Raw genomic sequence first — 25,399 nt, 5'->3', positions numbered from 1 at the left:
AAAAGGTTTTCCTGTACTGAGAAACTCTTTGAATTTCCACACATTTTCCCATTCCACACTGGGACAAAACTGAGACCTTTTCAAGTTTTTCATAGAAAAAGAGAGAGAGAGATCCATCCTCGAATAACCAATAACCTGTGGTTAGGGCAGTCCCCTGGGATGTGGGAGACCCAGATTCTGGTCTCTACTCTGCATGTTTCAGTACAGCAACTTAAACCTTGATCTTCCACATCCCAGGTGTCTGCCCTACCCACTGGCCTATAACCTATAACCACTGTCTTTCTTTCTAGCTCTCTTGTCTTGGAGCTGTTCCAGAAATTAAATATTCCCTGTGACATAGAGAGCAAGAGACTGACTTGGTAGGCCAGGGGTTAGGGTACTCGCCTGAGATGTGGAAGAACCAGAATCAGGTTTGTGCTCTAATTAATATTTATTTTCTACAGAATGGAACAGCTCTAACAGGAGAGATTGAGACCGAGCTTCCCTAGAATAGCCAGGAGTCTGCTGGTTAGAGCACTCACCTAGAATCTGAAAAAAAATAATGGTCAAGCAGGGACTTGAACTTGGACCTTGTGCATCTCAGATTAGTGCCCATGCTGTTCTGGCATGGGTTTCTCTGTCTGCCTTTCCCGCCCCACCCTGCAAAATTCCATTGTGGGTTTCAGAAACCTTTCCAAACAAAAGCTTTGCTAAAATTTTGAACATTCCCACAAAAAAGTTTCATCTTTGACAAACTGACATTTTCCACTGAAAATCTATTTCGTCGAAAATTTCCCAACCTGCTCCATGCAGTGGTGGCTGGAGGAAAAGGAAAGATGGAGGTAACAATAAATAAAGCTCCCTGGCTTTTTAAACATATTTTTAATCCATTGGTGGTGGTGGGGCCTGGCTGCTTTGTTTTTTGTACTAATTGGTTTTTATAATGTGTGACTTTACAAAATCCAACATTTAACAGGAACTTAATTGTAAAGTCTTATTGGGCCGGATAAAAAACTTCCCATTAAGCTTCTGAAAAACTGATTGATTTATTTATTATAGTGCAATTACATTATGTAAGCACTATCCAAGTGATGGTTTTGGTCCTAAAATAATCCACAGTAATCTATTTTATGTAATAAAGATGTCTTTTTTTTGTTACTGTTTAATAAGGGCTCAGTTTCCAGATACCTGTACAATACCTGTAGTGAGTATCCCACCTCTCTCTAAAGAAGGGTTTCTGTATAGACCAAAGGGCAAAATGTTATTGCCAACAAAGGTGATAATATTAGTCATGGGTAGTGATGCAGTCTCCTGATGCCTGGAGCTTTGGATAAAATGAGCTATTGATGACTTTGGGACTTAAAAAAACCCCAAAACCCTTTCACTTGTCCAGAATGCAATTATGTGAGCCTGCAGTAAGTGATGCCTGAATGAGATTAACAAGGACCTCCTTGCTTCACATCACTAAATAGGGGGTGAGGAAGGGGGCGGCCAGAGTAATGACCATTGACAGTGTGATGGGAGATTCAGTTCACTAAATAAAAGGAATTTCCAACAGGATAGTTTTGTTTTATTTTATTTTATTACATGAAAATCAAAGGTAATTAATTGATTCATGACATAAACCACCAGGCATGACATTTGTATTTTGTATTATTTGTATTTTGTTTGTTCCATCTTGCAGTTGCTATTTTAAAAAAAATTCAAAATCTACTCTCACCATGGTTTTAAGAGAAATCAGAATATCTACTACCTAAATGTTTAGATCCAGCTAAATTAGTAAAAATAAAAACAGAGTCTATATAACTGGAAAGCAATTTCATTTACCAAAACTACATTAGTATACAGAGAGTAGTTCACCTTGAATTAGTAGGAAAGCATTTTATACTGGCTGAACTTGAGACAGAATCTGCTCTTTGTTTATACCACTGTAAATCCAGAGTAAATCCAATGGGCCTAGTGGAGTTATTCCAAATAACAGAGATCTGAATTTGAGGTAAAGAGCATCTGTGACAAAGTGGGAATGTTCTTAATGTTTTCTCTTAATACTGTGTGGCTGCCTCAGCTTCCCCTATGCAGTTCTTAAGTATCTAGGTGGTGGGATAAGCTGTGTGATTGTTGCAGAGCCCTAGAGGGCCAGTGTGATGGGGTCTGCACAGAGAATGGCCGACACCCTGTCTCCTGGCAACTGTTGGCCTGGGCCCCTCCTCTGCAAAGGTGCCAACTGAAGGTGTTGGAGAACAAAGAGATCAGGTGGCCTCCTGAGCCGGAAAAGAGACAAAGGCCAGAGGAAGGGCAGGAGAGTTTCAGTTTGGAGGTGGCTGGGGAAATGGAGGGAGGCCCAGATGGGGCTCTGGCCTCCCTGCCCCCAAGACGGATCGGACTGAGGGGTCCTGTTCTCTGTACCTACAAGCTCTGTTTTAGACCATGTTCCTGTCGTCTAATAAACTTTCTGTTTTACTGGCTGGCTGAGAGTCACGTCTGACTGAAGAGGTGGGGTGCAGGGCCCTCTGGCTTTCCCAGGAGCCCTGCCTGTGCAGACTCGCTGTGGGAAGCACACGGTGTGGAAGGGGATGCTGAATGCTTCGAGGTCAGACCAAGGAAGGTCAAAGCTGTGTAAGCTCCTTGCCCTGGAGACAGTCTGCTCAGAGAGAGGAGGCTCCCCCAGAGTCCTGACTGGCTTCGTATGGAGTAGTTCCAGAGCATTGCCCGGTGACTCCGTGAAAGCATCTCAATGTCAAATTGCAATAACTATGAAGTCAAATGCTTTATAATTTCCTAATGGTATTATCGTCAGTAAAATCTTTTGATATTTGGATGAATGTTAAAGAATGTACTAGGCACATGATGTACACAAATATAGGACTGAACATTGAGGTATTTTGTGTTTTGTTTTTCATTCGTTGGTTGGTTGGTGTTTTTAACAAAGATGAATGAAAAATTGATGTGTGGTAATCCATTCACTACACAATAAGATGCATACATAAGGAGAAAAGACTTGAAACTATAGTATTAAAATCCGTGAAACTTAAAAAATTGTATTGCAATTTGATAAACTAGTTGGAAAGTTACCAATATTGACACTGGCTCTGTGCAGTAAACAGCAAAGGTAGGACCAGATTCTGATTTCATTTACACCAGTGTAAATAAGGAATATCTCCATTGAAATCAGTGGTGGTGAAAATTGCTCTGAGATCAAAGTAAGGCCAATAAAAAGTAGAATATGAGCCCTTTACACATTTTTCCATTATTATTGATTTGGAATGGGTGTATAGTAATTGTGTGTGCTGTGTGCACTCATGCATGTGCCCATATGACCCTGGTTCTCTTTTGCACTCAGGACCTTTTGGACTATTTACGTAGGTAGAGCAGCCTTAAAATAGTGCTAAATTACACTTACTCCTGCTTTAAAGGGACATTAATGTAAATGAGAATTAGGTTCCTATACGTGATTTTAAGTCTGATTGCCCTTACGCATCCACATGCAAGTTGCATCCTGGAATGTGCCTACATGGCTCTAAAACTGCCCTGTTTTACACCCAGGTAGTGATTGTTTACTCTAGGCAAAAATCCATTTAAAAAAGCATAAAATACAAGAGCTGAGCACAAAGTCGTCGCTGAAATATGCACAATATTTGAATCATAAGGAGCAAGGAGTGGTCAGTTCCACGTTTTTTCCAGTAACTGTGACTGTCTTTTTGTTCCAGGGCCCCCAGAACAGTGAAGCAAATAGATTTGCGCCTGCAATATTATGATCATTTGAGTACTTGTGCCTGTAGATACCTGGCTGCAAGTGCACATCAGGTAGCTAGAGGGGTATAGACTCAGATTTGTGCCCACCGTTCAGCCCTTTTGAAAATATATCCGTCTAGATCAGGCAAATATTACTTTTATTAACATTTTCTAATGGATAGGTTTTTTTAACGTGGCCAGTCCCTTTCAGTTTTTGTGCCTCATGGGGCTCCCTGGAAAATCTATAACAATTGTCACATTACATAAAAGAGGACATGCAAGTATTAAACATCTAGTAGTAACGATGTTGTGTGCTTGTAGAGTAGTCCCTGGATTTCGAGTGGGGGTAAGCAATATTTTCCCCTTCTTACAGGTGAGATAACTGAGCCACAGAGATGAGATTTAAGCACTCAACATCTCTTTGAATATCCCAGCCTTTCATAAGTGTCCACTAATCATGGGTGTCTCATTTTGAGGTCAAACAGGTCCTGATTTTTAGACCTCCTAAGTGCATGTAGCTTCCGTTGACTTCAACTGATGTGCATGCTCAGAAGTTCTGAAAATCTATCAGGCAGGTGGGGATGTAATAAATGATAACGAATCAGGTGACACTGGGGAAAGGAAATCCTTAATTTTCCAAAATATTCTTTGTTGCTTTGTTTGAGGATGTAGAAGGTGGTGGTTGGGGTTTTTTGGTTTTTTGTTTGTTTGTTTGTTTGTGTTTTTTTAAGTGAATGACAGTTTTGGTGAGAGGAGAGGGAAGTGGAAAGGGATTAATTGTGATCCACTGAAACTCACTTCCAGCCTTTTTAGGGTGGAAATTATTGGTTAGCTGGATTTACAGAAAAGTCTCTTTTTGTATGATGTCATCTTGTTATGCACAACAGTCCTCTAAATCTAACCTCTTTAAAGGCTTAATTATTTCTGGGGACAATAACTAAACAAATATTTGTTTATACATTTTAGTTTTCTCAAATTGGTTTCCAGGAACATATGCTGACTGTGACCGTTTGGTAATTTGAGAATAGTAATGGGAGAAAGAGAAGAGGGTGTACTATAGGACAGTAGCTTTGAGTCATGGGAAACAGAATTGGTCTTTCAAGAAGTTTTGTTAGTGTGTTATCAGGAAATATTGATTTTGATGCCCTTTAAGTTTGAATAATAACCAATCTTATTATTCTCCTTTTCTTCAACAAAGTCACTGTGCTGAGTAGGTGCAGATATAGCCTCAATCAGGAAGTCATTGCATTATTATCATTTTTATTTATTATGATTTTGATTCTTTTGAAATTGGACAAAACTTTGTGCAGCATTGAGGGGTCTTCTTTCTAAGTTCTGATCAGGCCTAGTTCTGCTTAGTTATGACATCTAGCAGGGTCACAAGCTGATGCACATCCAACAGCCTAGGGCAAAATTTTCAAAGACACGTAAGGGTATGAGTGCACTGCATTGTAAATCCGGGTCCAGGGCTTGTAGATTTACTGTTTCCAAGCCCACGCCTGAGCATCCGTGCTACATTGAAAATCTGGTTTTGTGTACATTGTGTAAATAAATAAATTATACTAGAAAATACCTTACACCTGTGACACTAATTTTTCTTCTAATGAAGTGAAACCCCAAAATCTGTCACTGGTTGGCAAAGAGTCAAGTGTATTAAGGCTGGTGAGTGGAAGAAGTTGGGTCAGACTTAGGACTCCAGACTCACGGTCTTGTGCTGATTGTACTATAGACTAACATCTTCTCTTTGGAAATGTATACATCTATTTTGTATTTTTATTTTTTTATGTTTAAAGATTCTCAAACCTGGCAAATTTTGTCAAAACTGACAAGTACTGACTTGTTGTTGAGAGTTTGTGGAGTGCCTAGCACAACTGGGCTATGGCCAAGGACCTGAAGCTACTAGGCTCTCCTGCAATTCAAATAATAATAAAAAACTAATGTTCATAATTAATATTTCATCCAGACACAGAATTGCCTCCAGCACGTGCTATTATGCATGAGTCTAGTGAGAGGATCTGAGTGTGGGAAATCCTAACTGGACGTTTTGTGGCGTGCCAATTGTACCGCAAAATCCTATTTTTGTTTAGAGGGAGCAGTAAAACTAAACATCTTTTATTTCAGATATGTACACACAAAGACATTCGCTAATGAAGCACATCTGATGCTGTGTGAAGGTTACTTCCAACTACTTCAAAAGCAAGAAAGATTTTTAGCCTTAAATATCCATAAGCAAGAAGACCTAGTTGACATTTGGCAGGCTTATACTCAGCTACTAATATCTTTCAAAACAAATTAGTCCCAAAGGATGTTTAAAATTGCAGTGTCTCTGGAATTAAAAAACTCCCTTTCCTGAGTGGCTTTGCTAGAGTAAAATGTATAGTTTTAAGACTGAGGAGTGACTCAATTTGGGCATTATTGAAACCCGATGATTGAACAAAGCAGTCTTTCCTAACAAGCACATTGTTCCCCAGGTACAGAAGAGGATTTGCAATTTTTTTTCTTAATGAAAATGAAATAGCAAGGAAGTACATTTCATAGACCCATTTCAGAAGTGCTAATGCAAAAGGCACAGTGATAATGAAAGCATAGTTTCTCCTGCAGATAAAGGAGAGTTGCTAAACATGTAATGTCTGACAATGGTCACTTTTTTCCCCATATTGTAACAAACTTTCTAGAAACTTAATTAAGAAATGATTTGACATTTAAACATGGAAATTTTATTAAAGATCAGTGGGGAAAGTGTGGGAGATGTAGTACTGTCGTCTTACCATGAAGCCTGTACACAGAAGGCACATCTATGATCCACAAAGAAACTATACACCATATTTTTGTTCCCTTCTAGAAAAGTCTGCAGGATAGTTGAAGATACCTGGGAAATTATTTGTCCAAACCCATGAAGTTTCCTAGGTAGAATGCCATCTTGGGTGTGGGATTTTACTCTCCCTTAGCCATGCTTCAGAAAGTCTTTGAACTCTTACAAGTGCAATATCCCTTGGAGTCTTGTGGACCTAGCAAAGACCACTCACCTCTGGAGGAAAGAGGACACAGAGTGTTGAGTCATGCAGAAGAGCAATTATGTGGGCACTGGGGTACATGGAAGTGGATTCAGGAGGTGTCTGCACACCTTCATTGAAACGGTTTTACCCAAAGATGAGAGACGTACCCCAAGGCTTGACTGTGGAGGTGCAGAATGATAGATGAGTGGCACTTTGGTTGTGGCTCTCCTAAACTCTATATGAAGTCAACACCACTAGTTCCACAGTCCTTGAGAACAGTCTGTGAAGTAATGAAGTGGTCTTTGAGGTCTTCAGTTTGGCTCCCCAGACTTCCCATACCACTGGGCCTTCGTCTGCAGTTCATTCATTATGGTCCTTGGGAATGAATTCTTACCATTTGAAAAAATTTCCACGAACACTACGTTTAAAAGTACAGTCTAATGTCACCCTAGATCATGTACCATATGACATTACAAAAGTGTTACCTGAAAGGTAGTCTGAAACTACAATAAAATATTAAAGTGTGGGCTCCCATTATCTGCAAAACTTAAAGATTGTGTTATATTTAGAAATTTTGTACATTTATTCATCATAGAGCTCCACTTTAACTTGGGGAAAATTGGTTTCATTTTCTCTCCCTTGCATTAATAGCTATTAGAGTTGAAAATAAGGCTTTATACATATCATTAAAGTACACTTAAGTAACTTGCAATTGACAATTAACTCAGCATGGTAATACATTATCATAACATTTTCTCCTGATAGGTTTGTCTATAAAAAGGCACAAGAAAAGACAAAAGATATCTTTGTAAGACCTGCATTAAAGCTATTCTTCTTTTAATTGTTCATATTATAGACATTATGTCAGTAAAAAATATGTATACATATAATGGAAAACCGTTCAAAACATTTATTTTTTGAGCTTTTGACAATGTATAATTCTGATAAGAAATTGTGCATGTGTTTGAAAGATCATATATATATAGGTGCCGTGGGGAAGAGTGAGAGATATCAACTGAAAAGATTGAATCTGGATTTCAAGAACCTTAAAAGTTCAGGGTTATGTGGTACTGAGTTAGTCTATTTTATTATATGGCATTCTGAATAGGGGTAAACAATGCCATCTTTTAACTGGATTTCAGAGTAACATACTGTACACTTTCTCCGAAAAGACCATAGTAAAATGCGGTAGTCTGAAATTTAAACCACTAGTTGGCAAGCCTTATATAAAAAGGTAAGATAAAGAGTTAAAATTCAGAGTGCTTTCTCGCTCTGCATAGTGACCAATGAATGCCTGCTTGCAAAGCTTAGTTTAAACGTTACTATGACAATAGCCACACTGATGGAATTCTTATGTAGCCAATGGGCATTGACCTTATCCCGTCAAAGAATGTAAGAAGCAATGTGGGCAACACTGGCTTTGTAAAAATTGGACACTTTTATTTATCTAGGACATTTCACCCATTACCATATATTGAGTTGTAAAATTGTAGCTCAAATAGCTACTGTATTCTATGTTTTTGCAGGGCAGCTAGATATACAACAGACAACTATAGTCTGCGTGAATTTTACTCTGATGCTTCAGAAGCAAAAAAAAAAAAAAGAAACCAGTGCCAAACATATAAAATCCCATTAGCTCTATGCCCCATATTTTTTATTTTAACCTTGTTCTCAAAAATATTAGTTTGATGATCTAGAGATTAGAGGTCAGTAGTCTGGAGATTGGGGGATAGGCTTCTATTTAGCATATTTAAATCTGCAGAACCTAAAGAATTTACATAAATTCTGCAGAAATCAACAATAGCATGGTATTTTTGAGTGCAGTGCTTCCCAGCCCATTTCTTTCCCTCTCTCAATCACAGCTTGAAAATTCCTTAATAATAACCTTATCCAAACCATAAATATGAAAGTCAAATAAGACCAAAGGAGATTTATCGTCCTCTTATTCTGCATTCCGCTTCTGATTAATAATGACATTGATTCCTCTAGAAACAAAACAAAAATTCATGTAAAGATTCTGGTGGGTTTTTGTATTAGGTAAACTTAGCATATTGAATGAGCATAAAACAATTATGGGTCTTATTATCAAAATTAGCTATGGCAAATTTACCAGAAGGAAACTGTTGCTATTTAGCTCTCTAATTATGTGTCACTATTCTTTGCGACCAAAAGATGTAATGAAAATAATTTGATCTACTCATGCTGCATAGAAAATTTTCTGGAAGCAGCGGAATATCATAATCAGAGTCAAAAATAGGTTTTCCTGGCATTATGTTTCAGAATAGCAGAGGTCAAGGGCTTCAAAGAACTTTTAAATGGAGTGAAGTTGAACTGTGCTGGAAAGAATATGAAATCATGCTCTGTTCTTATAAATGCTATATGAAACCCTGTCTGAAGGCAAAAGCTCTTTGAACATGGCTTTGCCAAATGGTTCATACTATATAAATAAAACTGTAAGGCTCTGGGAAGGTCTGTGGAGTGTTTTTGGCCTGTTTGACAAAGAGGCAGACAACTGAGCTTTCATTAATAATGCCTATTGTTTAACCATTTGCCAGCACTCTGCCTCAGACAAAGTGACTTACAGGTATGTTTACGCTGCAGCTGGAGGTGTGACTGCAGCTTGGGTACAAGGATGCTTCAGTACAGGCTAGCAATGTCAGTTTGTAACCAAAGGCCTAGGGCAGGTTTTTACATCCCATGCTGAAGCCTGTGCCACTACGTCTTGGCTGCTATTTTTAGCCATGCTAGCTAGATTAAAGCTAGCCCAGGTGCCTACCCGAGCTGTAATCACATCTCTGACTGGAGTTCAGTTGTATTTTAACATTGGTAAGCTTTTCTTTTTAGTTCTGACAGTTAATCCAACCGAGAGCTTCATTAAATGATAAGCACATATGCCCCAGTGGTAGTCTACTGGTCACTCTTGAGTGGGAATCCAAACTTCGGTGTTTAAAGATGAACAATTTTGATTCTTGGATGCCAATTTTGATTCATCTGCTGTGACAGAGTATCATGCTATCATAAGTGAGTGGGGCACTAACCCCCAGGCAGATGTACAGTACTTAGCAATGATCAATTTAGATGATGATCATATGTAGCTTTGTGAATCTCATCTCTTTTAAGAAACTTGTTTCTGCTATTACTAAAGCACCAGCATCATCACTCACGTACTGACCCAAAGCACACTGGTCAGTGCAGGGGCGGCCATTGACTTCAATGGGCTTTGAGCCAGTCTTCTTCTGCTTCAAGAATAAACCTAAAAGGTAGAAGAAAAGAAGATGCAAACGTCATGAGTTTCCAGCTACCAACAAAGCCAGTTGTATAGTTGCAGCAGGTTATTTAGATCAGAGGTTCTCTAATTTTTTCAGAGTGTAAACTCTATTTGAATACAAAGGTTGTCCCCGAATCATCTCCCCACTCATTCACAAGAGCTCTTCCAGTTCTAATTCTAAAATCCTTGTAGCAACTGCAGTAATTTAATATCTCTTCACTTGATTGTTTTAGTGCAGTTTAGGAATTGAAAATAAGGAGGACCCATTTCCCATGAACCAGCAGCAAGTTCTCTGCAGACCACTAGTGTTCCATAGACCACCATTCAAAAACCTTTGCCTTAGATTATACCAGTGAACATCCAGCTAGGTATGATATAGTACAGTATTAAAGTATGCGAAGTGTACAAATCAGAGAGCCCCTGTGAAATGGAAGCACCATGGTAAACAGTGTCAGGTGCTTGCACACTCTTACTAAGATGCTCTTAATTGTGGGAGCAGATCTCTTGCCCACTATTCTTGCTCCTTTCCACTTCTTATTGCTTGTGTTCTCTGGGAAGTGTTTTCACAGTTGTTTCATTATTTAATGCATCCTCATTTTAATGACAATACTATTGTGCATTAAATATAAGTAGTACGATATCAAGCCATGGCAGCACACATCACCTGGTGAGACTCGCTTTATAATTTATATCCTAAAGGAGATCAGGAAAGTGTGTTCTTTCTCCAACCTGTAATAAGGCATAAATCACATCTACCTCAGTGTGCAACATTATGAGATTATTTTGCTATTGGGACTACAAAGTGTGTGTAGCAAATAGTGCTTCTGAATGAATGAATGACTGGATGAGCAGTACCCTCTGTAGAGATGATGGTCAAACATCAAAAGGTTAGGAGGTTTGCATCAGATTATTTATTTATTTACTTATTATTCTGGCAACACCCAAAAGAACCCAAAAGTTCACGTGCTTTATCTGTTCAGGTTCTTATACTGTGTCCATGGCTGTGGTATCTGAGTACCTTATCTGAAGCTTATCCGAAGCTTATCCAAATCTCTTGGGTCTACAAAATTGCAGAGAATATCTCATGAGACGAGGAGTTTTGTAGGAGCTTTCTGAGTTCTAGTTGGGCCTGAAATACCATGAGAGCAGCATTTTCCAAAGTATTTCAGCACTTCTGTTCTGACTGGAACAGACAGGGATGTGAATGAAAAATAAATGCATATGTGTGTAAATTAATCTTGGGTTGAGTGAGATTCAGGTTGCAACTAAATTTCAGACTTCTCCATGGTGCCCCCCTGGTGTTTATCTCTCTTGCTATAGGTGTGACATGCTCTGCCCTGTGGTGCAGCAGTCTTCCAAATGAATGTGATGTGTTGTAGCGTTTCTTTGAATGAAGGGACTTCGTTTTCCTTTGATACCCTGTGGAAAATCTAACAGTCACCTAGCGTAATATTCAATATGTAGCAAACATTTGCAAATTATCAAGAGGAACCATGTCATTTATTAAAGTCTATTATGTTAAATGAGAAATGTAAACTCTTGTGCTACCAAAAGATTTACAATAGGTGTTGGAATAAAAGACTAAATAACACAATTGTAATTCAAGCAGTCTGTCAAAGACAGGTTATGGCTTGTGGTATTTGCACATAACTGGCTTACAGAGGAAAACACAACTCACTTTGTGAAAATCAGACTCACAGCCCAGACACTAACCTTTCCTTTCCAGAGTGCTGCCATGATGCCACTCATTCCATCATCACATACTGAGCTGTGCTATGACACCTTTCCTTCTCTCCTTATTCTTATGGTCCCTGGTATGTGAAAAATCTAGGGGGGGGGGTATTTTATTCATACAGGGTCAGCCATCCATTGACCACTCCTGGTCAAAACTTCAGGCAGCACAGAGTAAGCCTTGCTTAGCTTACTGTGCACTCATTAATTAAGAGCACTCTGCTGTTTCTGAGCTGTTGATTTCAGTGTCCAACTTCCATGCAGTCATCTTGCTACAGCTTTGGAGCCCCCTTCCAGAATTTGCACCACACACTCTGGGAACTTAATCCTATACTCCCTGAAGCTCCCTCGTAGGAGCTGGGAGGGTGTAGGGAATTCAGGATTGTGTCTGCTGCCGTGTTAGAGTAAGTGCCTCAGCAGAGAGCCTCACCAAGGAAAACGGAGACACTTTGTTTACATAGCAGCTGCGAATGTCACATTCAGTTGGGATGAAGCTGTATTTATTTTCCCTTTGATTCCGAATGGGGCAATGCCTGCAATGCTCCAATTCGTGAACAGGCATTTAGTGGATACATAGCCACTCCGCCTAACCAGCCCTGATGAGGTAAAGCAGTAACTAAGGAAATACTGTCCCAGCATATGTTCCCTCTGCGGTGGTGGTCTCTTCAGTCGTATGAGTAAAATGCACTCACATGCAAAGAACTTCTTTCTTTTCTGAGGCTGATTGGTATTAACATTGTTTTTCACTCTATGCCTTTTTGAAGTGTACTGTGAACACGGCGAGTCTGGCGTTCGTGGGGGGTGTGTGTGTAACTTTGGCATATATGAAACAGCATCATTAATCTCAGATTGTGATTGACATCAAACAAAAGGGCCAAAACTCCCTTTGTTCTCGAGCACAAAGGGTGTTTGTTTGCTCAGGGTACGTGAAAGGCCCCATGAAGTCCAACTGAAGATCTTTAATGAATTTGGCAGTCTCCAAGCTGTCTGTCCTACAGAGTAATCCTAATGACAGAATCATCACACAGCATTTAATAGAATGTGACAGAAGAATCTCTGTTTGAGAGAGGCTGCAGGGAGGGTAGGGAGGGGGAAGGTATTCAGCTATTATGCCACAGAGCGGGCCCTTACGGTCATTCCTTTCTCACATGTCAACGGGTGCACTTATGTGTCTAACCTGAAAAATCAGCGTTTTCAGGCACAGGTTCTTAACCCGCCTACACATTGGTGTAGAATCCCCATTTAAAGCAGGAGGGATTGATGCCCTGTAATTAGGCTGGATTGGGAGTTCAGACTCTTGCAGCTTTCTTGTTTATGGTTTGTAGCAATGCTATTAGTATACTTGATTCTGTAGAAGTCAAAATTAAGATGAGGTCCCTACCCTCTAGGTATTTAGAAACTCATTGAAACAGACATTACAGTGATGTAAGGGGGATAGACACCAACTCATAATGGAGGAATGGTGGCGAGAGGGATACAACACAAGGAAAGAGTCTTCTTTAGGCAGCAGGTCATTTAGAGTAACAAATATTTGAGCTGTGGTGTTACATTGGCTTAGGTTTCTTTTAAATTTAGTTACTAACATTTTGTTTAAGCTGAGTAGAATTCTTGGCAGTACACAAGTATTAAAAGCAAGTGTGTCCGATATACAAGGGAATACCATGGAGTTGGGGCATTGGGAGGTGACGGGTGACAGCAGTAAGTAAACCATATATGTTATATCATGGTGTTTGTATCAGTATTTCTGTTCTTTTGGAATGATTAGGATGGATGTGACAATGGGGAGTGACCAAGTACAGATTAGTGGCAGAATGTTATCTGAATGAGATGAATATTTCAGAGAGATTATTCTGACTCTGTGTGTGTGAGAGAGAGAGAGAGAGAGACCTTGAACAACTCATATTACTTTTCTATGCCACAACTTCTCTTTCTGTAAAATGGAGAGAATCATATTTACCAGCCCAGAGGGGCATGTTGCAATGCTTAATTACTTAATTTTTTAAAACTCTTGGAGATCTTCAGATGAAATGTGCTACTTCAATGCAGAGAGAAGAAGAAGAAACTGTTCCTTGGGCATTGAAATGATTTTAGCTTCTTCATGATTCAAGTCAGATCTTTTCCCTGATGCTGAACATGAATTCAAAAATGCATTCATACTTCAAATGTCAAGACACTGCAGATGCTCCCGTAAGGCTAAGCAATACCTGCTGGTCCATTTGATACTAAGCCAACTGCCAGACAAAACCACAGTGAACCATTATAGTGTCAAGACTCATATCTGAGATTTGGACCTACTGACACTTATAATGCGACAGTAACATTTCTATCCTGGAAATTGATACTCAGCCCCTTGTAAGAGTCCTCTGCCTGGCATCACTAGATGAAGTAATTGCTCATTTTATCTTCTGGTTGTAAAGAGCATTGTAGGATCTAAAATACCCAGCCCTGTTTACCATCCCCCCCTTATCAAGTCAGATGTCAGAAATCAGGTGTCTCCATGCTTCCCTGACAAGAACAAGGATGTTAAGGAGTGAAGGCCAGAACAAAACTGGCTCAGGGTTTTATAAAATGCATCTGGGAACTTGGGCTCTAAATGAGCCATAAAATTCCCCCCATGAGGTAGAAGTGGGGTTTCTGCAACATTGGATCAGAAGTGGAAAATGCCATTTTGGAATGCGTATTTTTCCTTGTTGTTTCTATAAGACGTTCTATGCAGATTTGCCTTTATGAGGATGCTATAAAACTAATAATTATTTCCATAAAACTATTGAACAAATAGTAGGAGTATATTTCAACACCACCAGCAAAAAATAAGCATTTCTGGTCTTCAGGCGAGCCACTCAAGCCAATTAGCATGAAATTTAATTTGCATTAATCAGCACAAGGTCAGCAAGAAGTTAACTTGATGTGTGGATTTTCACATATAACAATTGGGGGGGGGGCTGTCCCTGCAGGGTGCTGAGGTGGAATTGAAGATGCTGAGCAGCTTGCAGGATTGGGCTCTTAAGGGAGAATAGAAAAGTGCGGGTGGGGGCAGGATTAGGAAATGTTTAAGGCACAAATCAGTATGGTGTAGTTAGAAATCACTTAAGGCATTTATATATTAAATTAAGAGATTTTTGAACCCTTGCCTTTTCCTTGTTAAGACCTTGCAGGTGTTGTTTTCCCTGCAGCAGATGGTAACATTGCTAACACCTAAGAGCTCTGTCCAGCTGAACATACATGCTGTCTTCTGCAATGTGGAGGCCCCAGAAGGCTGCAGATGGTGACTATGCAGTGGATCAAATGATTCAAGAGCTTAGGTGTGCAGCTGGAAAGTACATCCCTTCCTCCAGATCCACAGCAGTGTCTTGAACACCTTTGGAATGGAAGGAGCTTGTGCAAATGACTAGTTTCCTCTTGTATATTCCCTGTTTAGATTCAGTTTTTTCCTGTGCTGACATCACGGATTTTTACTCCAGAGCAACACCCTATCTATAGATCTAGGTCCTTTTCTGGAGCTTCTCAGAATGGTACCTGCCCACAGGGAGTGTATGTGCCATATGGAAATTGGGGAGAGAGAAAGGAATATTCTACGGTCCTTGGGTGAGCTGGCAGAATTCTTGGGGAGGTTGCATGGCATTTCTTCATGTCCCTGACCGAACTGCATTTCAGAGGAGTTGGCCCTGGCAGCCTGAAGCATGTGTTCTCCTTGCCAGAGAACAAACAACCTGTTCCTCTCCGCAAGACCTTTGGGGACATGCTAAGCTTATTTCCTTATGTCATACTGATGAGCCCAGTAGCCTTGGAAGGGGGAGAATCTTGAGCAAAACTACATGGCCAGTTCCTGGAATGAGTGGCCATATAATTTGCAAGGCCCACCAAAGTCTCCACAGCTGTAGCATCACAAGGGGACATATCTTGGGGCAGGATAAAGTCTGTAAGTGTTGGACAGTGCTTATGGCCTTTGGCATCAGATAACACCAGTTGGAGATGGCCAAGAATTTCAACAGTGATTAGTGATTTCAAATGTCTCCATTTTTTGGGTGCCCGACTTTAGACGCCTTCAAAGGGGCATGATATTTTCAAAACATGCTGAGCATCTAATAGCTGAAAATCCAGTCCCTTTAATATGACTCAAGTTGAGCACCAAAAAATATGGAGGCATTCAAAATCATTAGCCACTTTTGAAAATGCTAGCCAAATTTAGGTTTGGGCAAAAATATTAACTATATGATAGCAGGAGAGAGGCACTTGAAATCAAACTGAAGATTTATATAACAGGCAATTTTTTATTTAATCAATCCTAATGCTTTAAAAAAAATGTACAGCATTTAAAGAATTGCAAAAGTGAGTGATGATTATTTTATAGCATGTAGTGCAATTAATTAGTCAAAGATGAAAGCTACTGAAACAAGGGTTTATAGTTGCTTGATTATGAAATTTTTACAGTTTTTCTTGTAGTTCTTAATCAGTTTTGTTTTATGGTAACTGTGTATAGAAATAGATCATTTTCCTTTTCTTTTAGTCTTTTAGTGCATGTATAGTATGTAATATATGTCTGAAAATTTTCATCTTCCTCCTTCAAAGTCTTATATCCTAGAATTCTAGCAGTCATTTATTCAAGTGTCCTCAGCTAGCCATCAGCTTCCCCCAGTCAGTAGGAGTTTGCCTTCAGTCTTTTTCATTTGTATGTAGATTTCTGGAGCTAACATATCATTTGCTTCCATCACATTGTTCACTCTGTTTGTGCATTATATCCCTTCCCTCACCCTTGCCTATTCATACTGTAAGTTCTTCAGGGCAGGGACTGTCTACTAGTTTGCACAGCACCTAGTGCAATGGGGCTTCATTCTTAGTTGGTCCTTAGGCACTAGCATAGTAAGAGAGAGAGAATGATCATTCTGGATTACAGGAACAATAGAAGAGTAAACTGTATTATTGTTTTATTTCTAAGTTTAATCTAAACTGATGAGAAATCATAAAACTCTCATACATGTTATTGCCCGCATGTGTGCCATCCATTCCAGCAAGTATATAGTATTTACCTGAATGTAAATAAATACATATGTAAGTTCACTGATCATGTGATGTCATATGGTTTACGATATCATACATGGCAGAGCCAGAGGTGGCGACATAGGAGCTGCAACCAGTTAAAAATAAAGATACCCTACTTTAGGATGTGCAGTGTTCTATTTATATCAAAGACAGTTTAGTTTATTTTCTATTTTAAGTCACAGGCTGTAACTGGAAGTTGTCATCTCTCAGATGTATCTCTGTTTGTCCTAGCTATTTCTCTCTGTGCCTTTGATCTGCTTTCTTCTACATTTTTTTTAGCTGCTGGTTGGATGCTATTATGATATGTAGACCCTTCCAAATAAATTGTTTCTTTGCAGAGGGGGGCATGTCTGAAATCACAACATAGCCAGTTATCTGTTTCAAGTCAAGAATTTTCTTTAAAATGTGCTGATTTATCATGTTCAAAATGGTGATTTGCCATGACTTCACCTTATTTTTTTAAACTGGTGCAAAAGGAGTACTGAAGCACATGATTTAAGAAACCTTTTTTTAGTTCCTTCTGGAGCCTCTGTCCTCCAGCTGCCGAGATGCACTGCGTCAGCTCTGTCAAATGGGAGAATGCTTCTTCTCACAAACAGAGAGGAAGAGCTGCAGCAGGACCATTGGCACCAGCTGTGGTAGGAAACTTAAAACAAATCATCTTCTCTTACTGCCTTAATAATTATTCTTATCATTTACACAGCACTTTACATCTCCCAAGTGCTTTTCGTACATTATTTAATCTTCACCACACCCCATGTGAAGCTCATACACATACAGTAATGCTAGCAAAAATCTCTTCATCACTCAGTCTGACCTGCATTTTGCAGCTCATTAAATATTGTCACTTCCATTTTTTAGATCGGAAAAGTAGACAGAGAAGCTAAAACTTTTGCCCAAGGCCCTGAAAAGTTAATGCCAAATCTGACACTGGGAAGTTCCATTCCTCTATCCTGTGTTTTTACACTAGAGGACCATGGTCCTCTCTCCCTTTGCTTCATTTTTACCACAGGAGTTTGAAAATATGCCTTCTTCAGCTGGGGTGTTTCATCTTAGCACAAAGATGGCAACCCTAGCAACTGCAGGCATGTATAGTTTGCACAATGCACCAGTACATTTTTCTCAAGTATCAGAGGGGTAGCCATGTTAGTCTGGGTCTGTAAAAGCGTCAGAGTCCTGTGGCACCTTATAGACTAACAGACGTATTGGAGCATAAGCTTTTGTGGGTGAATACCCACTTCTGAGATCAGGGCCCCATTCTGCTGGGTTCTGTAGAAACATACAGGAAGAGACAGTCCATGTACCATGGAGCTTACAACCGAAATGAACTGTATAAACAAAATATGGGGGGGAAACTGAGGCATTGAGAGGCAAATTGATTTGCCCAAGGTCACACACAGGTCAGTTGCAGAGCCAGGAAAAGAGTGCAGGTCTCATGACTTCCAGCTCATTGTCCTATCTACTGGGCCATGTTGCCTCCCATTGTTTATTATTTGGATTTTTTTTTAAATAATGGCACATAAAGAAAACATTGTGGTTCCTCTCCCAGTGAGAACGTACCAAAAAATCCCACTGAGTTCAGTGCTAGCAGAATCAGTCCCTCTGCTCTGAAGTACAGTGGTGCAAATAGCAGGTTTTTCAGTTTTATGGCAGTCCCAAAAAATTAGGGGGAAAAATAGCTTCAGGTGAATGCAAAACACAAAATTTTCCGAAGAGATTTTGGCAAACCAAAATGCTGGAGAGAGAACGTTTTGTTTTGTTGTTTTTGCGTCAAATGAAACATTTCATTTAGATTTTGAATTGAAAAAATAACAACACCCCCACCCCCAACTGAAATGCTTTTTTACAACCAAAACAATTTGGCAAAATTTCTGAAATGTTTTAGTCATCCCAAATCTTTATTTTTTTTATACCAAAAATGTTCAGCCAGCTCTACTCTGAAATTCGTATTGACTTCAGGCCATCGGAGTGTCTCTCGTTAGTGGGAGAATTCGGAGGAAGCAGCTGGCTGCTCTTGATGGTGATAGAACCCGGGTGAACCATCCAGCTCCTCTCCCAAGAGAGATGCCAGAAAGGACAGCCATGTTACTCTTTTGAGTGGGATGTTGATTATCTGCTGCCTGAAACCTTGCATAATCACTTCAACTAGTGCAAAGTGGGTATAAAATGTTATCGCATCAGAACTGTAGCGTTTTACAGTATCATTGCGTTCATTTTGCACAGGAGTAAATGACAGCGCACAATCTGGCCTTGGTTGAAGTTGTAGGTTCCTCTTGTGGGAAGGTGTTAGATAATGTTCTGTCTATCTTAGGCACTGATACGGATTAGTCCATTGTTGTAGTCGCTGAGGACGTCACAATCTTTAATGCCCTACCTTAATACACCCTGTTGAGATAGGGCAGTGCTGCTATTTTCCTCATTTTACGTGTGGGAAACTGAGGCACAGAGAAGCTAAGTGACTTGCTCAAGATCACAAGGGCAATTTGTGGTGGAACTGGGACTTGAATCCTGATGTCCTAAATCCTAGGCTGATGTTCTAACCACTGGACCATCTTTCCTCTGTATGTGATCAGATGTAGACTGGTGCCCATCACATGCTATTGCCCCTTTATAGGGCAGTAGCACAGTTTGTTTTGGATATATGATAATTCTGTTGTTTTCTTGAGCAATCTGAATGATTAAGAGTAATCCAAGGGGAAGTTACAGAATATAGGCCAGTCCCTCAGCTGGTATAAATCATTCTTGCTCCACTGACTTTATGCTGGTCGCCATGAAGCCTTTGCAAGTAATTAACATTGCCACAACATTCAGTTTATGCAGGACAGTATAATTAGTATGGGAAATGCTTACATAATTTCTAGGAGTCCTGTAGTTGCATTAAATACTAGCTAAAGGAATTTTAAAGGCTACCACTGCATATGTTTGTATATAAGAATCTACAGTGTGTACAAGAATCTACAGTATATACGTAGAAGTTACATATTTGTGATCTGATGCTAAGTGCTGTATTTACCTTAAATTCTATACCTGGGATTTCATCCTGACAGAAATCAGATAGCCCAGTGCATGTGGTTTAATCTTCCCTTAATGCTATATTATTTTAAAGGCACTCCTGTTTAGTACGTCCTGCAGTGGAAAGGTAATAGGCATCACACATTCCCACTTATCCTCAGCAGCTGTGATCTCACTGCAGATGTCGCTAAGTCAGTCATTTCATTTTGTATGATAGAAAAATGGGTTGTTTTTGTCTTTTAGTTTTACCACTTAGTGGTTTTTGCTTTGCTTTCTTTACACTGTGGATGAGTTCAAAATCCTTAGACTTTATTTCCCATAACTGCTACTTTTCCTTCCATGTAGGAGCAGAATTGATCAAGGATTTCCCAACACCAGGTTCAGTCAGCTACCCAACGCAAGCTGCGTTGATTCCATAACTAGGCCCAAAGGACTCTACAGAAGCCATTTTAATCTGTCCTGAAAAGAAGCCATTGTACTTTCTTAAGATGGTGATTCCTCCCATGTTTTTGGACAGTTGTAGCAGTTTATCCTGACACTCCGCATTCAGCTGTGCATTTTCTCACATACCCTGGAGCTTGTAGTCCTCCAAACATCAATCTTATGAATCTGAAACTGGTCTGGACCAACCCAATTGCCATGGCAGGTTACAGCAGGCAAAAGTGATTTGGAGATGGAAAGCATTCGTGCACCAGTACAGAACCCAGAACTTCATGTCCAGGGAGGGAGAGAGAGAATCTAGGGTGCCAGTGAATCTAAAGCGCCAGTCACCAAAGCCTGAAATGGCAGTACTGGAGCTACGGTTTTAGGATTTAGTATTTGGGGTTTGAGTTGCAGGACTTGTCATGGTAGCACAGCTTTGTCCCAGCCAATTCTCATGACTGCTGCATTGATTTTCAGTGAAAGCTAAATGCAATGCCTTCGAGTGCACTTTGGAGTATGTACTTTTAACAATGAAAATGCACTATTTGTTTTGCAGTAGTACCTACAAGCCTCAGTCATAGACAGGATCCCTTTGTGCAAACACAGAACAAAAAAGACGGTCGCTGCCACAATGAGTTTACAATGTGTAAGGGCTTTTCTTCACAGCAAGTTACTGCCTGACAAGCCAGGGATGAATCTACAGCACCCCAGCTTGCTGTGCAGTAACTTCCCCTGTAGACTAGCCCTATGTACAAATCTAAGGACAAACCTTTGCCCGCCATAATATCATGTTTTCCTTTCACTGAAGGTGAGAACCCACCATCATATTTGCTGGGTTGGTGACTGCTTCCCCAGAGCCCCCCAATCCCCTCTCCCACCTACCAATGAGACCAAACCCAACCAGTAACACCAACATTCAGTAAGGGAATCCTCCAGCTGTGAAATTATGTTCAGCTGCAAACAGGGATACACTAGTGAGTAGTCCATATAAGATACCGATGTGTGGTATAAAAAGGGGGACTCCCAGGAAAAATCCTAAATCAAGACACACCTGAATTTTGGGAAAGTTTGAGATTCAATCTGTCTGTAGCTTAGTGTGCAAGGCATACACTCCAGCCCTTCAAATAATTCTGCATTTGAGGCCTGATTCTCATTTACCCCGATTGCTCTTTGCACCACTCTGGTAGCATAAAGGGGACCTCATGGAATTGGTGCCCACTTTGAGATCTATTTACACTGTTAGAGTGGTGTAAAGAGGCCACAGAGTGAATGAGCATCAGTCTCTTGGTGTTTTGCAGGGGGGAGCCCACGTATCTACATATCTGGTTTAGACCTTAAATACACGAGATAGAGATGAGGTATAGAGGTTTAAATGGCATGAATGAGCCCAGATGTGAAAGTACACTTCATTTTGACCCCATTGGAAACTTGTGATTAAGGGCCACTGTTTCTATTGAACTCAATGGCGAGGGTCCCATTGGCTTCAATGGGAATAGCTTTTGGCCCAAATTGCTTTACAGATGTGACTCTGTGGTCTCTTTCACAGATTGAAAGTGAATAAATAGTAATGCAACCCCTAATGGCTGTGCAGAGATGTCTGTAAAAGCCGCACATCCGCATAGCCACCGGTGAGGCTGAACTAGGTCATTTGCTAAGGCAAATGGTAAAGGCAAACTGAAAACTCTCAAAAGGTCCCTAAACTCTCAAATCAACAATCCTCCGTTTCTCTGATCAGGGCTAGTGGGTGCTGTAAAGCCACTCAGACTCAAACAGGGCGGGGGGTAAGAGGGAGAGAGAGAAATCCTGCTGTGAATCCAAAGCCCCAGAACGAGATCCTAAGCAAAATCCCTTAAAGCACACAAGCCTATCCAGCCACAGCCTCCATGTGCTGCAGTATTGATAATTCATAAGGCAAACAAAAGATGCATTTCATATTTTCATTTCACCAAACAGAATAGGAAACTCATTAATTAATTTTTTTGAAGGGGGGGAGGTTACTAATTTTGTTGATGGTAATCAGGAGAGCTAACACCAGCCAGGCAATAGTGAACGCAAACAAGACCCCTATAGGCAGCAGAGTGCATTAATGTAAAATATGCCCAGACAACATAACTTGTCAGAGAGGATTATTTCTGCTTAGTGAATCTGCAGGGGCCCCTTTGCTCCACCACTCAGCGTCTGACTAGAGAGAGAAAGAGTAGCCATTAGTGAGTAGCAACTGTGGCATTGATGTTTGAGCGCACTTCTGAACTGGCTTTTGTTGAGAATATCGGTGCAGAAAGCATGCGCTGTCCCAAATCCGCTGTTACTATGAGAAATGAGGAGCTGCTTTTAAGGTATGTTGTCTCCTTTGTTTAATGTGTGCTTTCTAGTTGCCTGGGCCCGCTGCGACTATAATCATGCTCTGTATTAAGTAGTTTCCCTATTTAAAAATTTCAAAAAAAAAAGACAGAGAGGCATTGCTGTGTGCAAGCAGCATTTCCACGAGTTACAATTGGATTTAACGTGTCTGATGACCGATGTATTAAGAAAAGCAGGCAACAAATATAAAAACATCTGAAAGCTGGTTCTTCTTTTATCATCTCCTTTGCAATATTTTTGCCTGATTCATTATTCTGCCTTGGGTATGGAATAAACATGGAAAGAGACTCCATATTAGAGCTAGTGCCCTAAATACCACTTTTAATTTTCACGTAGTCTCCATAAATAGCCATTAACGCTCTACCTCGTCCCGATCACTTGAAGCTGTTCAAAAAATGTGTGTGAAAACATGTACATATGCGTGTGTATTCTTAACGTACCATAGTGTAGTGGAGAGCAAGAGGCGGCTACCTATCTCAGAGGGAGAGAGACAGAATTATGCTAGAATTGGCACCCTGCTTTGAAAAATGTAGTCTTTTGTTTGTTTGCTAGCAGACATTGTAGCATTGAATGCATCTTTTGGTCTGACAATGGGACAGCTGAACAATGGAGCTGTCAAACTAGCTTAATGCATGTCTGGGGCTTTTTTTTTTTTTTCTTAGCCCATATTTTTTATTTTTTTATTTGTATAGACTGTATAGTAAGAAATGTTGTAGTATTACTTGTTTATGGGTTTTTAAAATTTGATATCCACTGTTAATAGTGGGGGGTTTGCATCGTGTAATTATGTCTGTTGCATTAAGTTGAAGATTTATTGCTATCTTCTCCTTTAACTGTAGAGAGAAAACTTACTGATTCTGAATGCTTACAAAACTGATGTCCATCTGGCAAATACAAGGTTACTGGACATGTGTTTACAATATTTTATGTCTGATCATTTTAACTTTGACTGTTACGTTGATGCCCACTGTTTTAAAATTTGTTTTGGCAATGAAAACTAGCTACAAAGCAGACAGAGATACATACCATTTTCCATTTTTGTAATCCAACTGCTCCTATTACATTAGGATTTTTAAGGTCAAGCAGAATAATTTACATGGATGGTTCCTGTCCTAAAATCTAACAAATTAATACATATGACATTTCTTGAATTATCCATCTATTTAGAAAGACCTTGTTTATGATTAGAGTGTTGAAGAAATTTTTGTTTATGGATTGGACGTACTCTTATAGTCTCGTAAAATACAGTGTTATGAAAAGAAACTCATTTACCAAGCTTTCCAAAATCTTTAAATCATTTATCAGGACAACTGCACATACCTTAAATGGGATATTGTCTTGTCAAAAGCCTGGAGTTTCCACAACTCTTGAAGTCTTTAAATAGTTTACAGCTTAATTAACTAGATCACTGGCCTTGTTAATATAATAAAAATGTGGACTTAATAATAGAAACGATTGATACGTAGCTGTGTTGTTTGGCTTTTGTTGAGAACAGTTTCTTTACAGGGCTTGTTTTTGTTTACTGCATTCCCTTGTGTTAGTTTTATGAAATCATACCGATGTTTAGAGGAGAGTAAATGATTTCTTAACAAATAAGGATATATTGCTGAGAGAGAGCTCTTAGCAGCATACATTTAAATAAAATTGTTTTACTGGAGCCATTCAGAGTGCCTTGTGCTTATGGTGGGTTGTTTTTGTGTCCCCCCCCCCCCATTTAGAGATAAAACAAGGTGAACTTATAACTCTTTTGGTAAATAAAAAGATAAAATGACAAGTCATAAAAAGTGCATGTGTTTAACTTAAATAGAGGTTATAACATTGAAAACTTTTGCTTGCAGGACATATTTTGCAATCAACCACCATAAAAGTTAAGCATGGTGTTTAACATAATGAGATCATGCTCAAAGCCTGCTATAGTCACTCTTTTTTTTTCTGTACCTTAGAAGAACTTTTTCAATTCCAGAGAAGTGTTAACTAGTCCCTACATGGCCAGTTCTTTTCTGCCCAGGACCGTGCAGCTGGGGTGAGGTATCTTTTGTCGAGTTACCCTCCCTTATGCAATGCATTCTAGAAGCTGCTCTTATCATGGTCCCTTGTGATTATCAGGCAAGAAAGTATGTGGTAGCTTGCTCCAGATTTAATGTAAATACCCCTTTAATAATCACCAAAGCTGGGTGCTAATGACAGAATGGCAATTCTTCAACTTTATCAGTCACTAACATGTCACCTGTACAACATACCCAGCTTCCTTTGTTGAGGAATCTCGATTACCAAACCTGTTTCTAAACCCAGACCTCACAATGAGTTCATACCATACTGCCACTAGTATGTTGCTTTGCATATTTTGAGATTAGGCTAACTGATAAAACGCAGAGGAAAATATTCTATACAGTCAGTGTTCATCTTGTCCAGTATACGCCAATGGTATCATATAACACTTTATTCACATTAAAATTGAAACTTACAATACAAACAAAACTCCTAAAATATTATCCTTATTCTTCTGTGGATATTTACTGGATCATTGCTCTTTCAGTCTTTTATTTAATTATTTTAACAGTTAAGATTGTGAAACAGGTTCTTGTTTCAGAAGAATTTGCAGGTTGGAGGTCTCTGGCAATAATACTTCAGGTGTCTTTACCTTTAACTGGTTGTGAATGGGTGAGATTCAAAGAGCAATGTGGCACCCAGAAATTGGTAAACTTGTCAACATGTCTTCCCGGAACAGTGACAAGATAGCTAATTCACACACTGCAGTAAGTAGTTGTTTGTTCCTGCAATGACCAAGTGTAATGCTAGAAGGAATTATAGTTCTTAGACCAACCTAGCAGAGCAAGACGAGTTTGTGTGTGAACCT

General features: G+C 39.7%; 1 protein-coding gene across 17 annotated transcripts in view; it reads left to right on the top strand.

The window, feature by feature from the left end:
- CELF2 (CUGBP Elav-like family member 2) overlaps positions 1–25,399 on the top strand; it is a 689,599-nt gene that overhangs the window by 350,971 nt on the left and 313,229 nt on the right. For 4 of the 17 annotated variants that reach the window (XM_048836633.2, XM_048836634.2, XM_048836631.2 and 1 more), the window contains exon 1: positions 22,288–22,517. The exons of 3 other annotated variants lie outside the window; for them this stretch is intronic. In XM_048836633.2, the coding sequence (XP_048692590.1) occupies positions 22,411–22,517 (107 nt within the window). In that variant the 5' untranslated portion in view covers positions 22,288–22,410. Of the gene's footprint in view, positions 1–22,276; positions 22,518–23,381; positions 23,441–25,399 lie in introns of those variants that run through there. 10 more of the 17 variants (XM_048836616.2, XM_048836618.2, XM_048836620.2 and 7 more) reach the window with 7 other exon arrangements.

The sequence above is a fragment of the Caretta caretta genome, chromosome 1 (assembly GCF_965140235.1).
Source record: "Caretta caretta isolate rCarCar2 chromosome 1, rCarCar1.hap1, whole genome shotgun sequence".
NCBI classification, from domain to species: Eukaryota; Metazoa; Chordata; order Testudines; family Cheloniidae; genus Caretta; species Caretta caretta.
The sequence above is the reverse complement of the archived record's forward strand: the minus strand, read 5'-3'. Positions and strand labels throughout refer to the sequence as shown.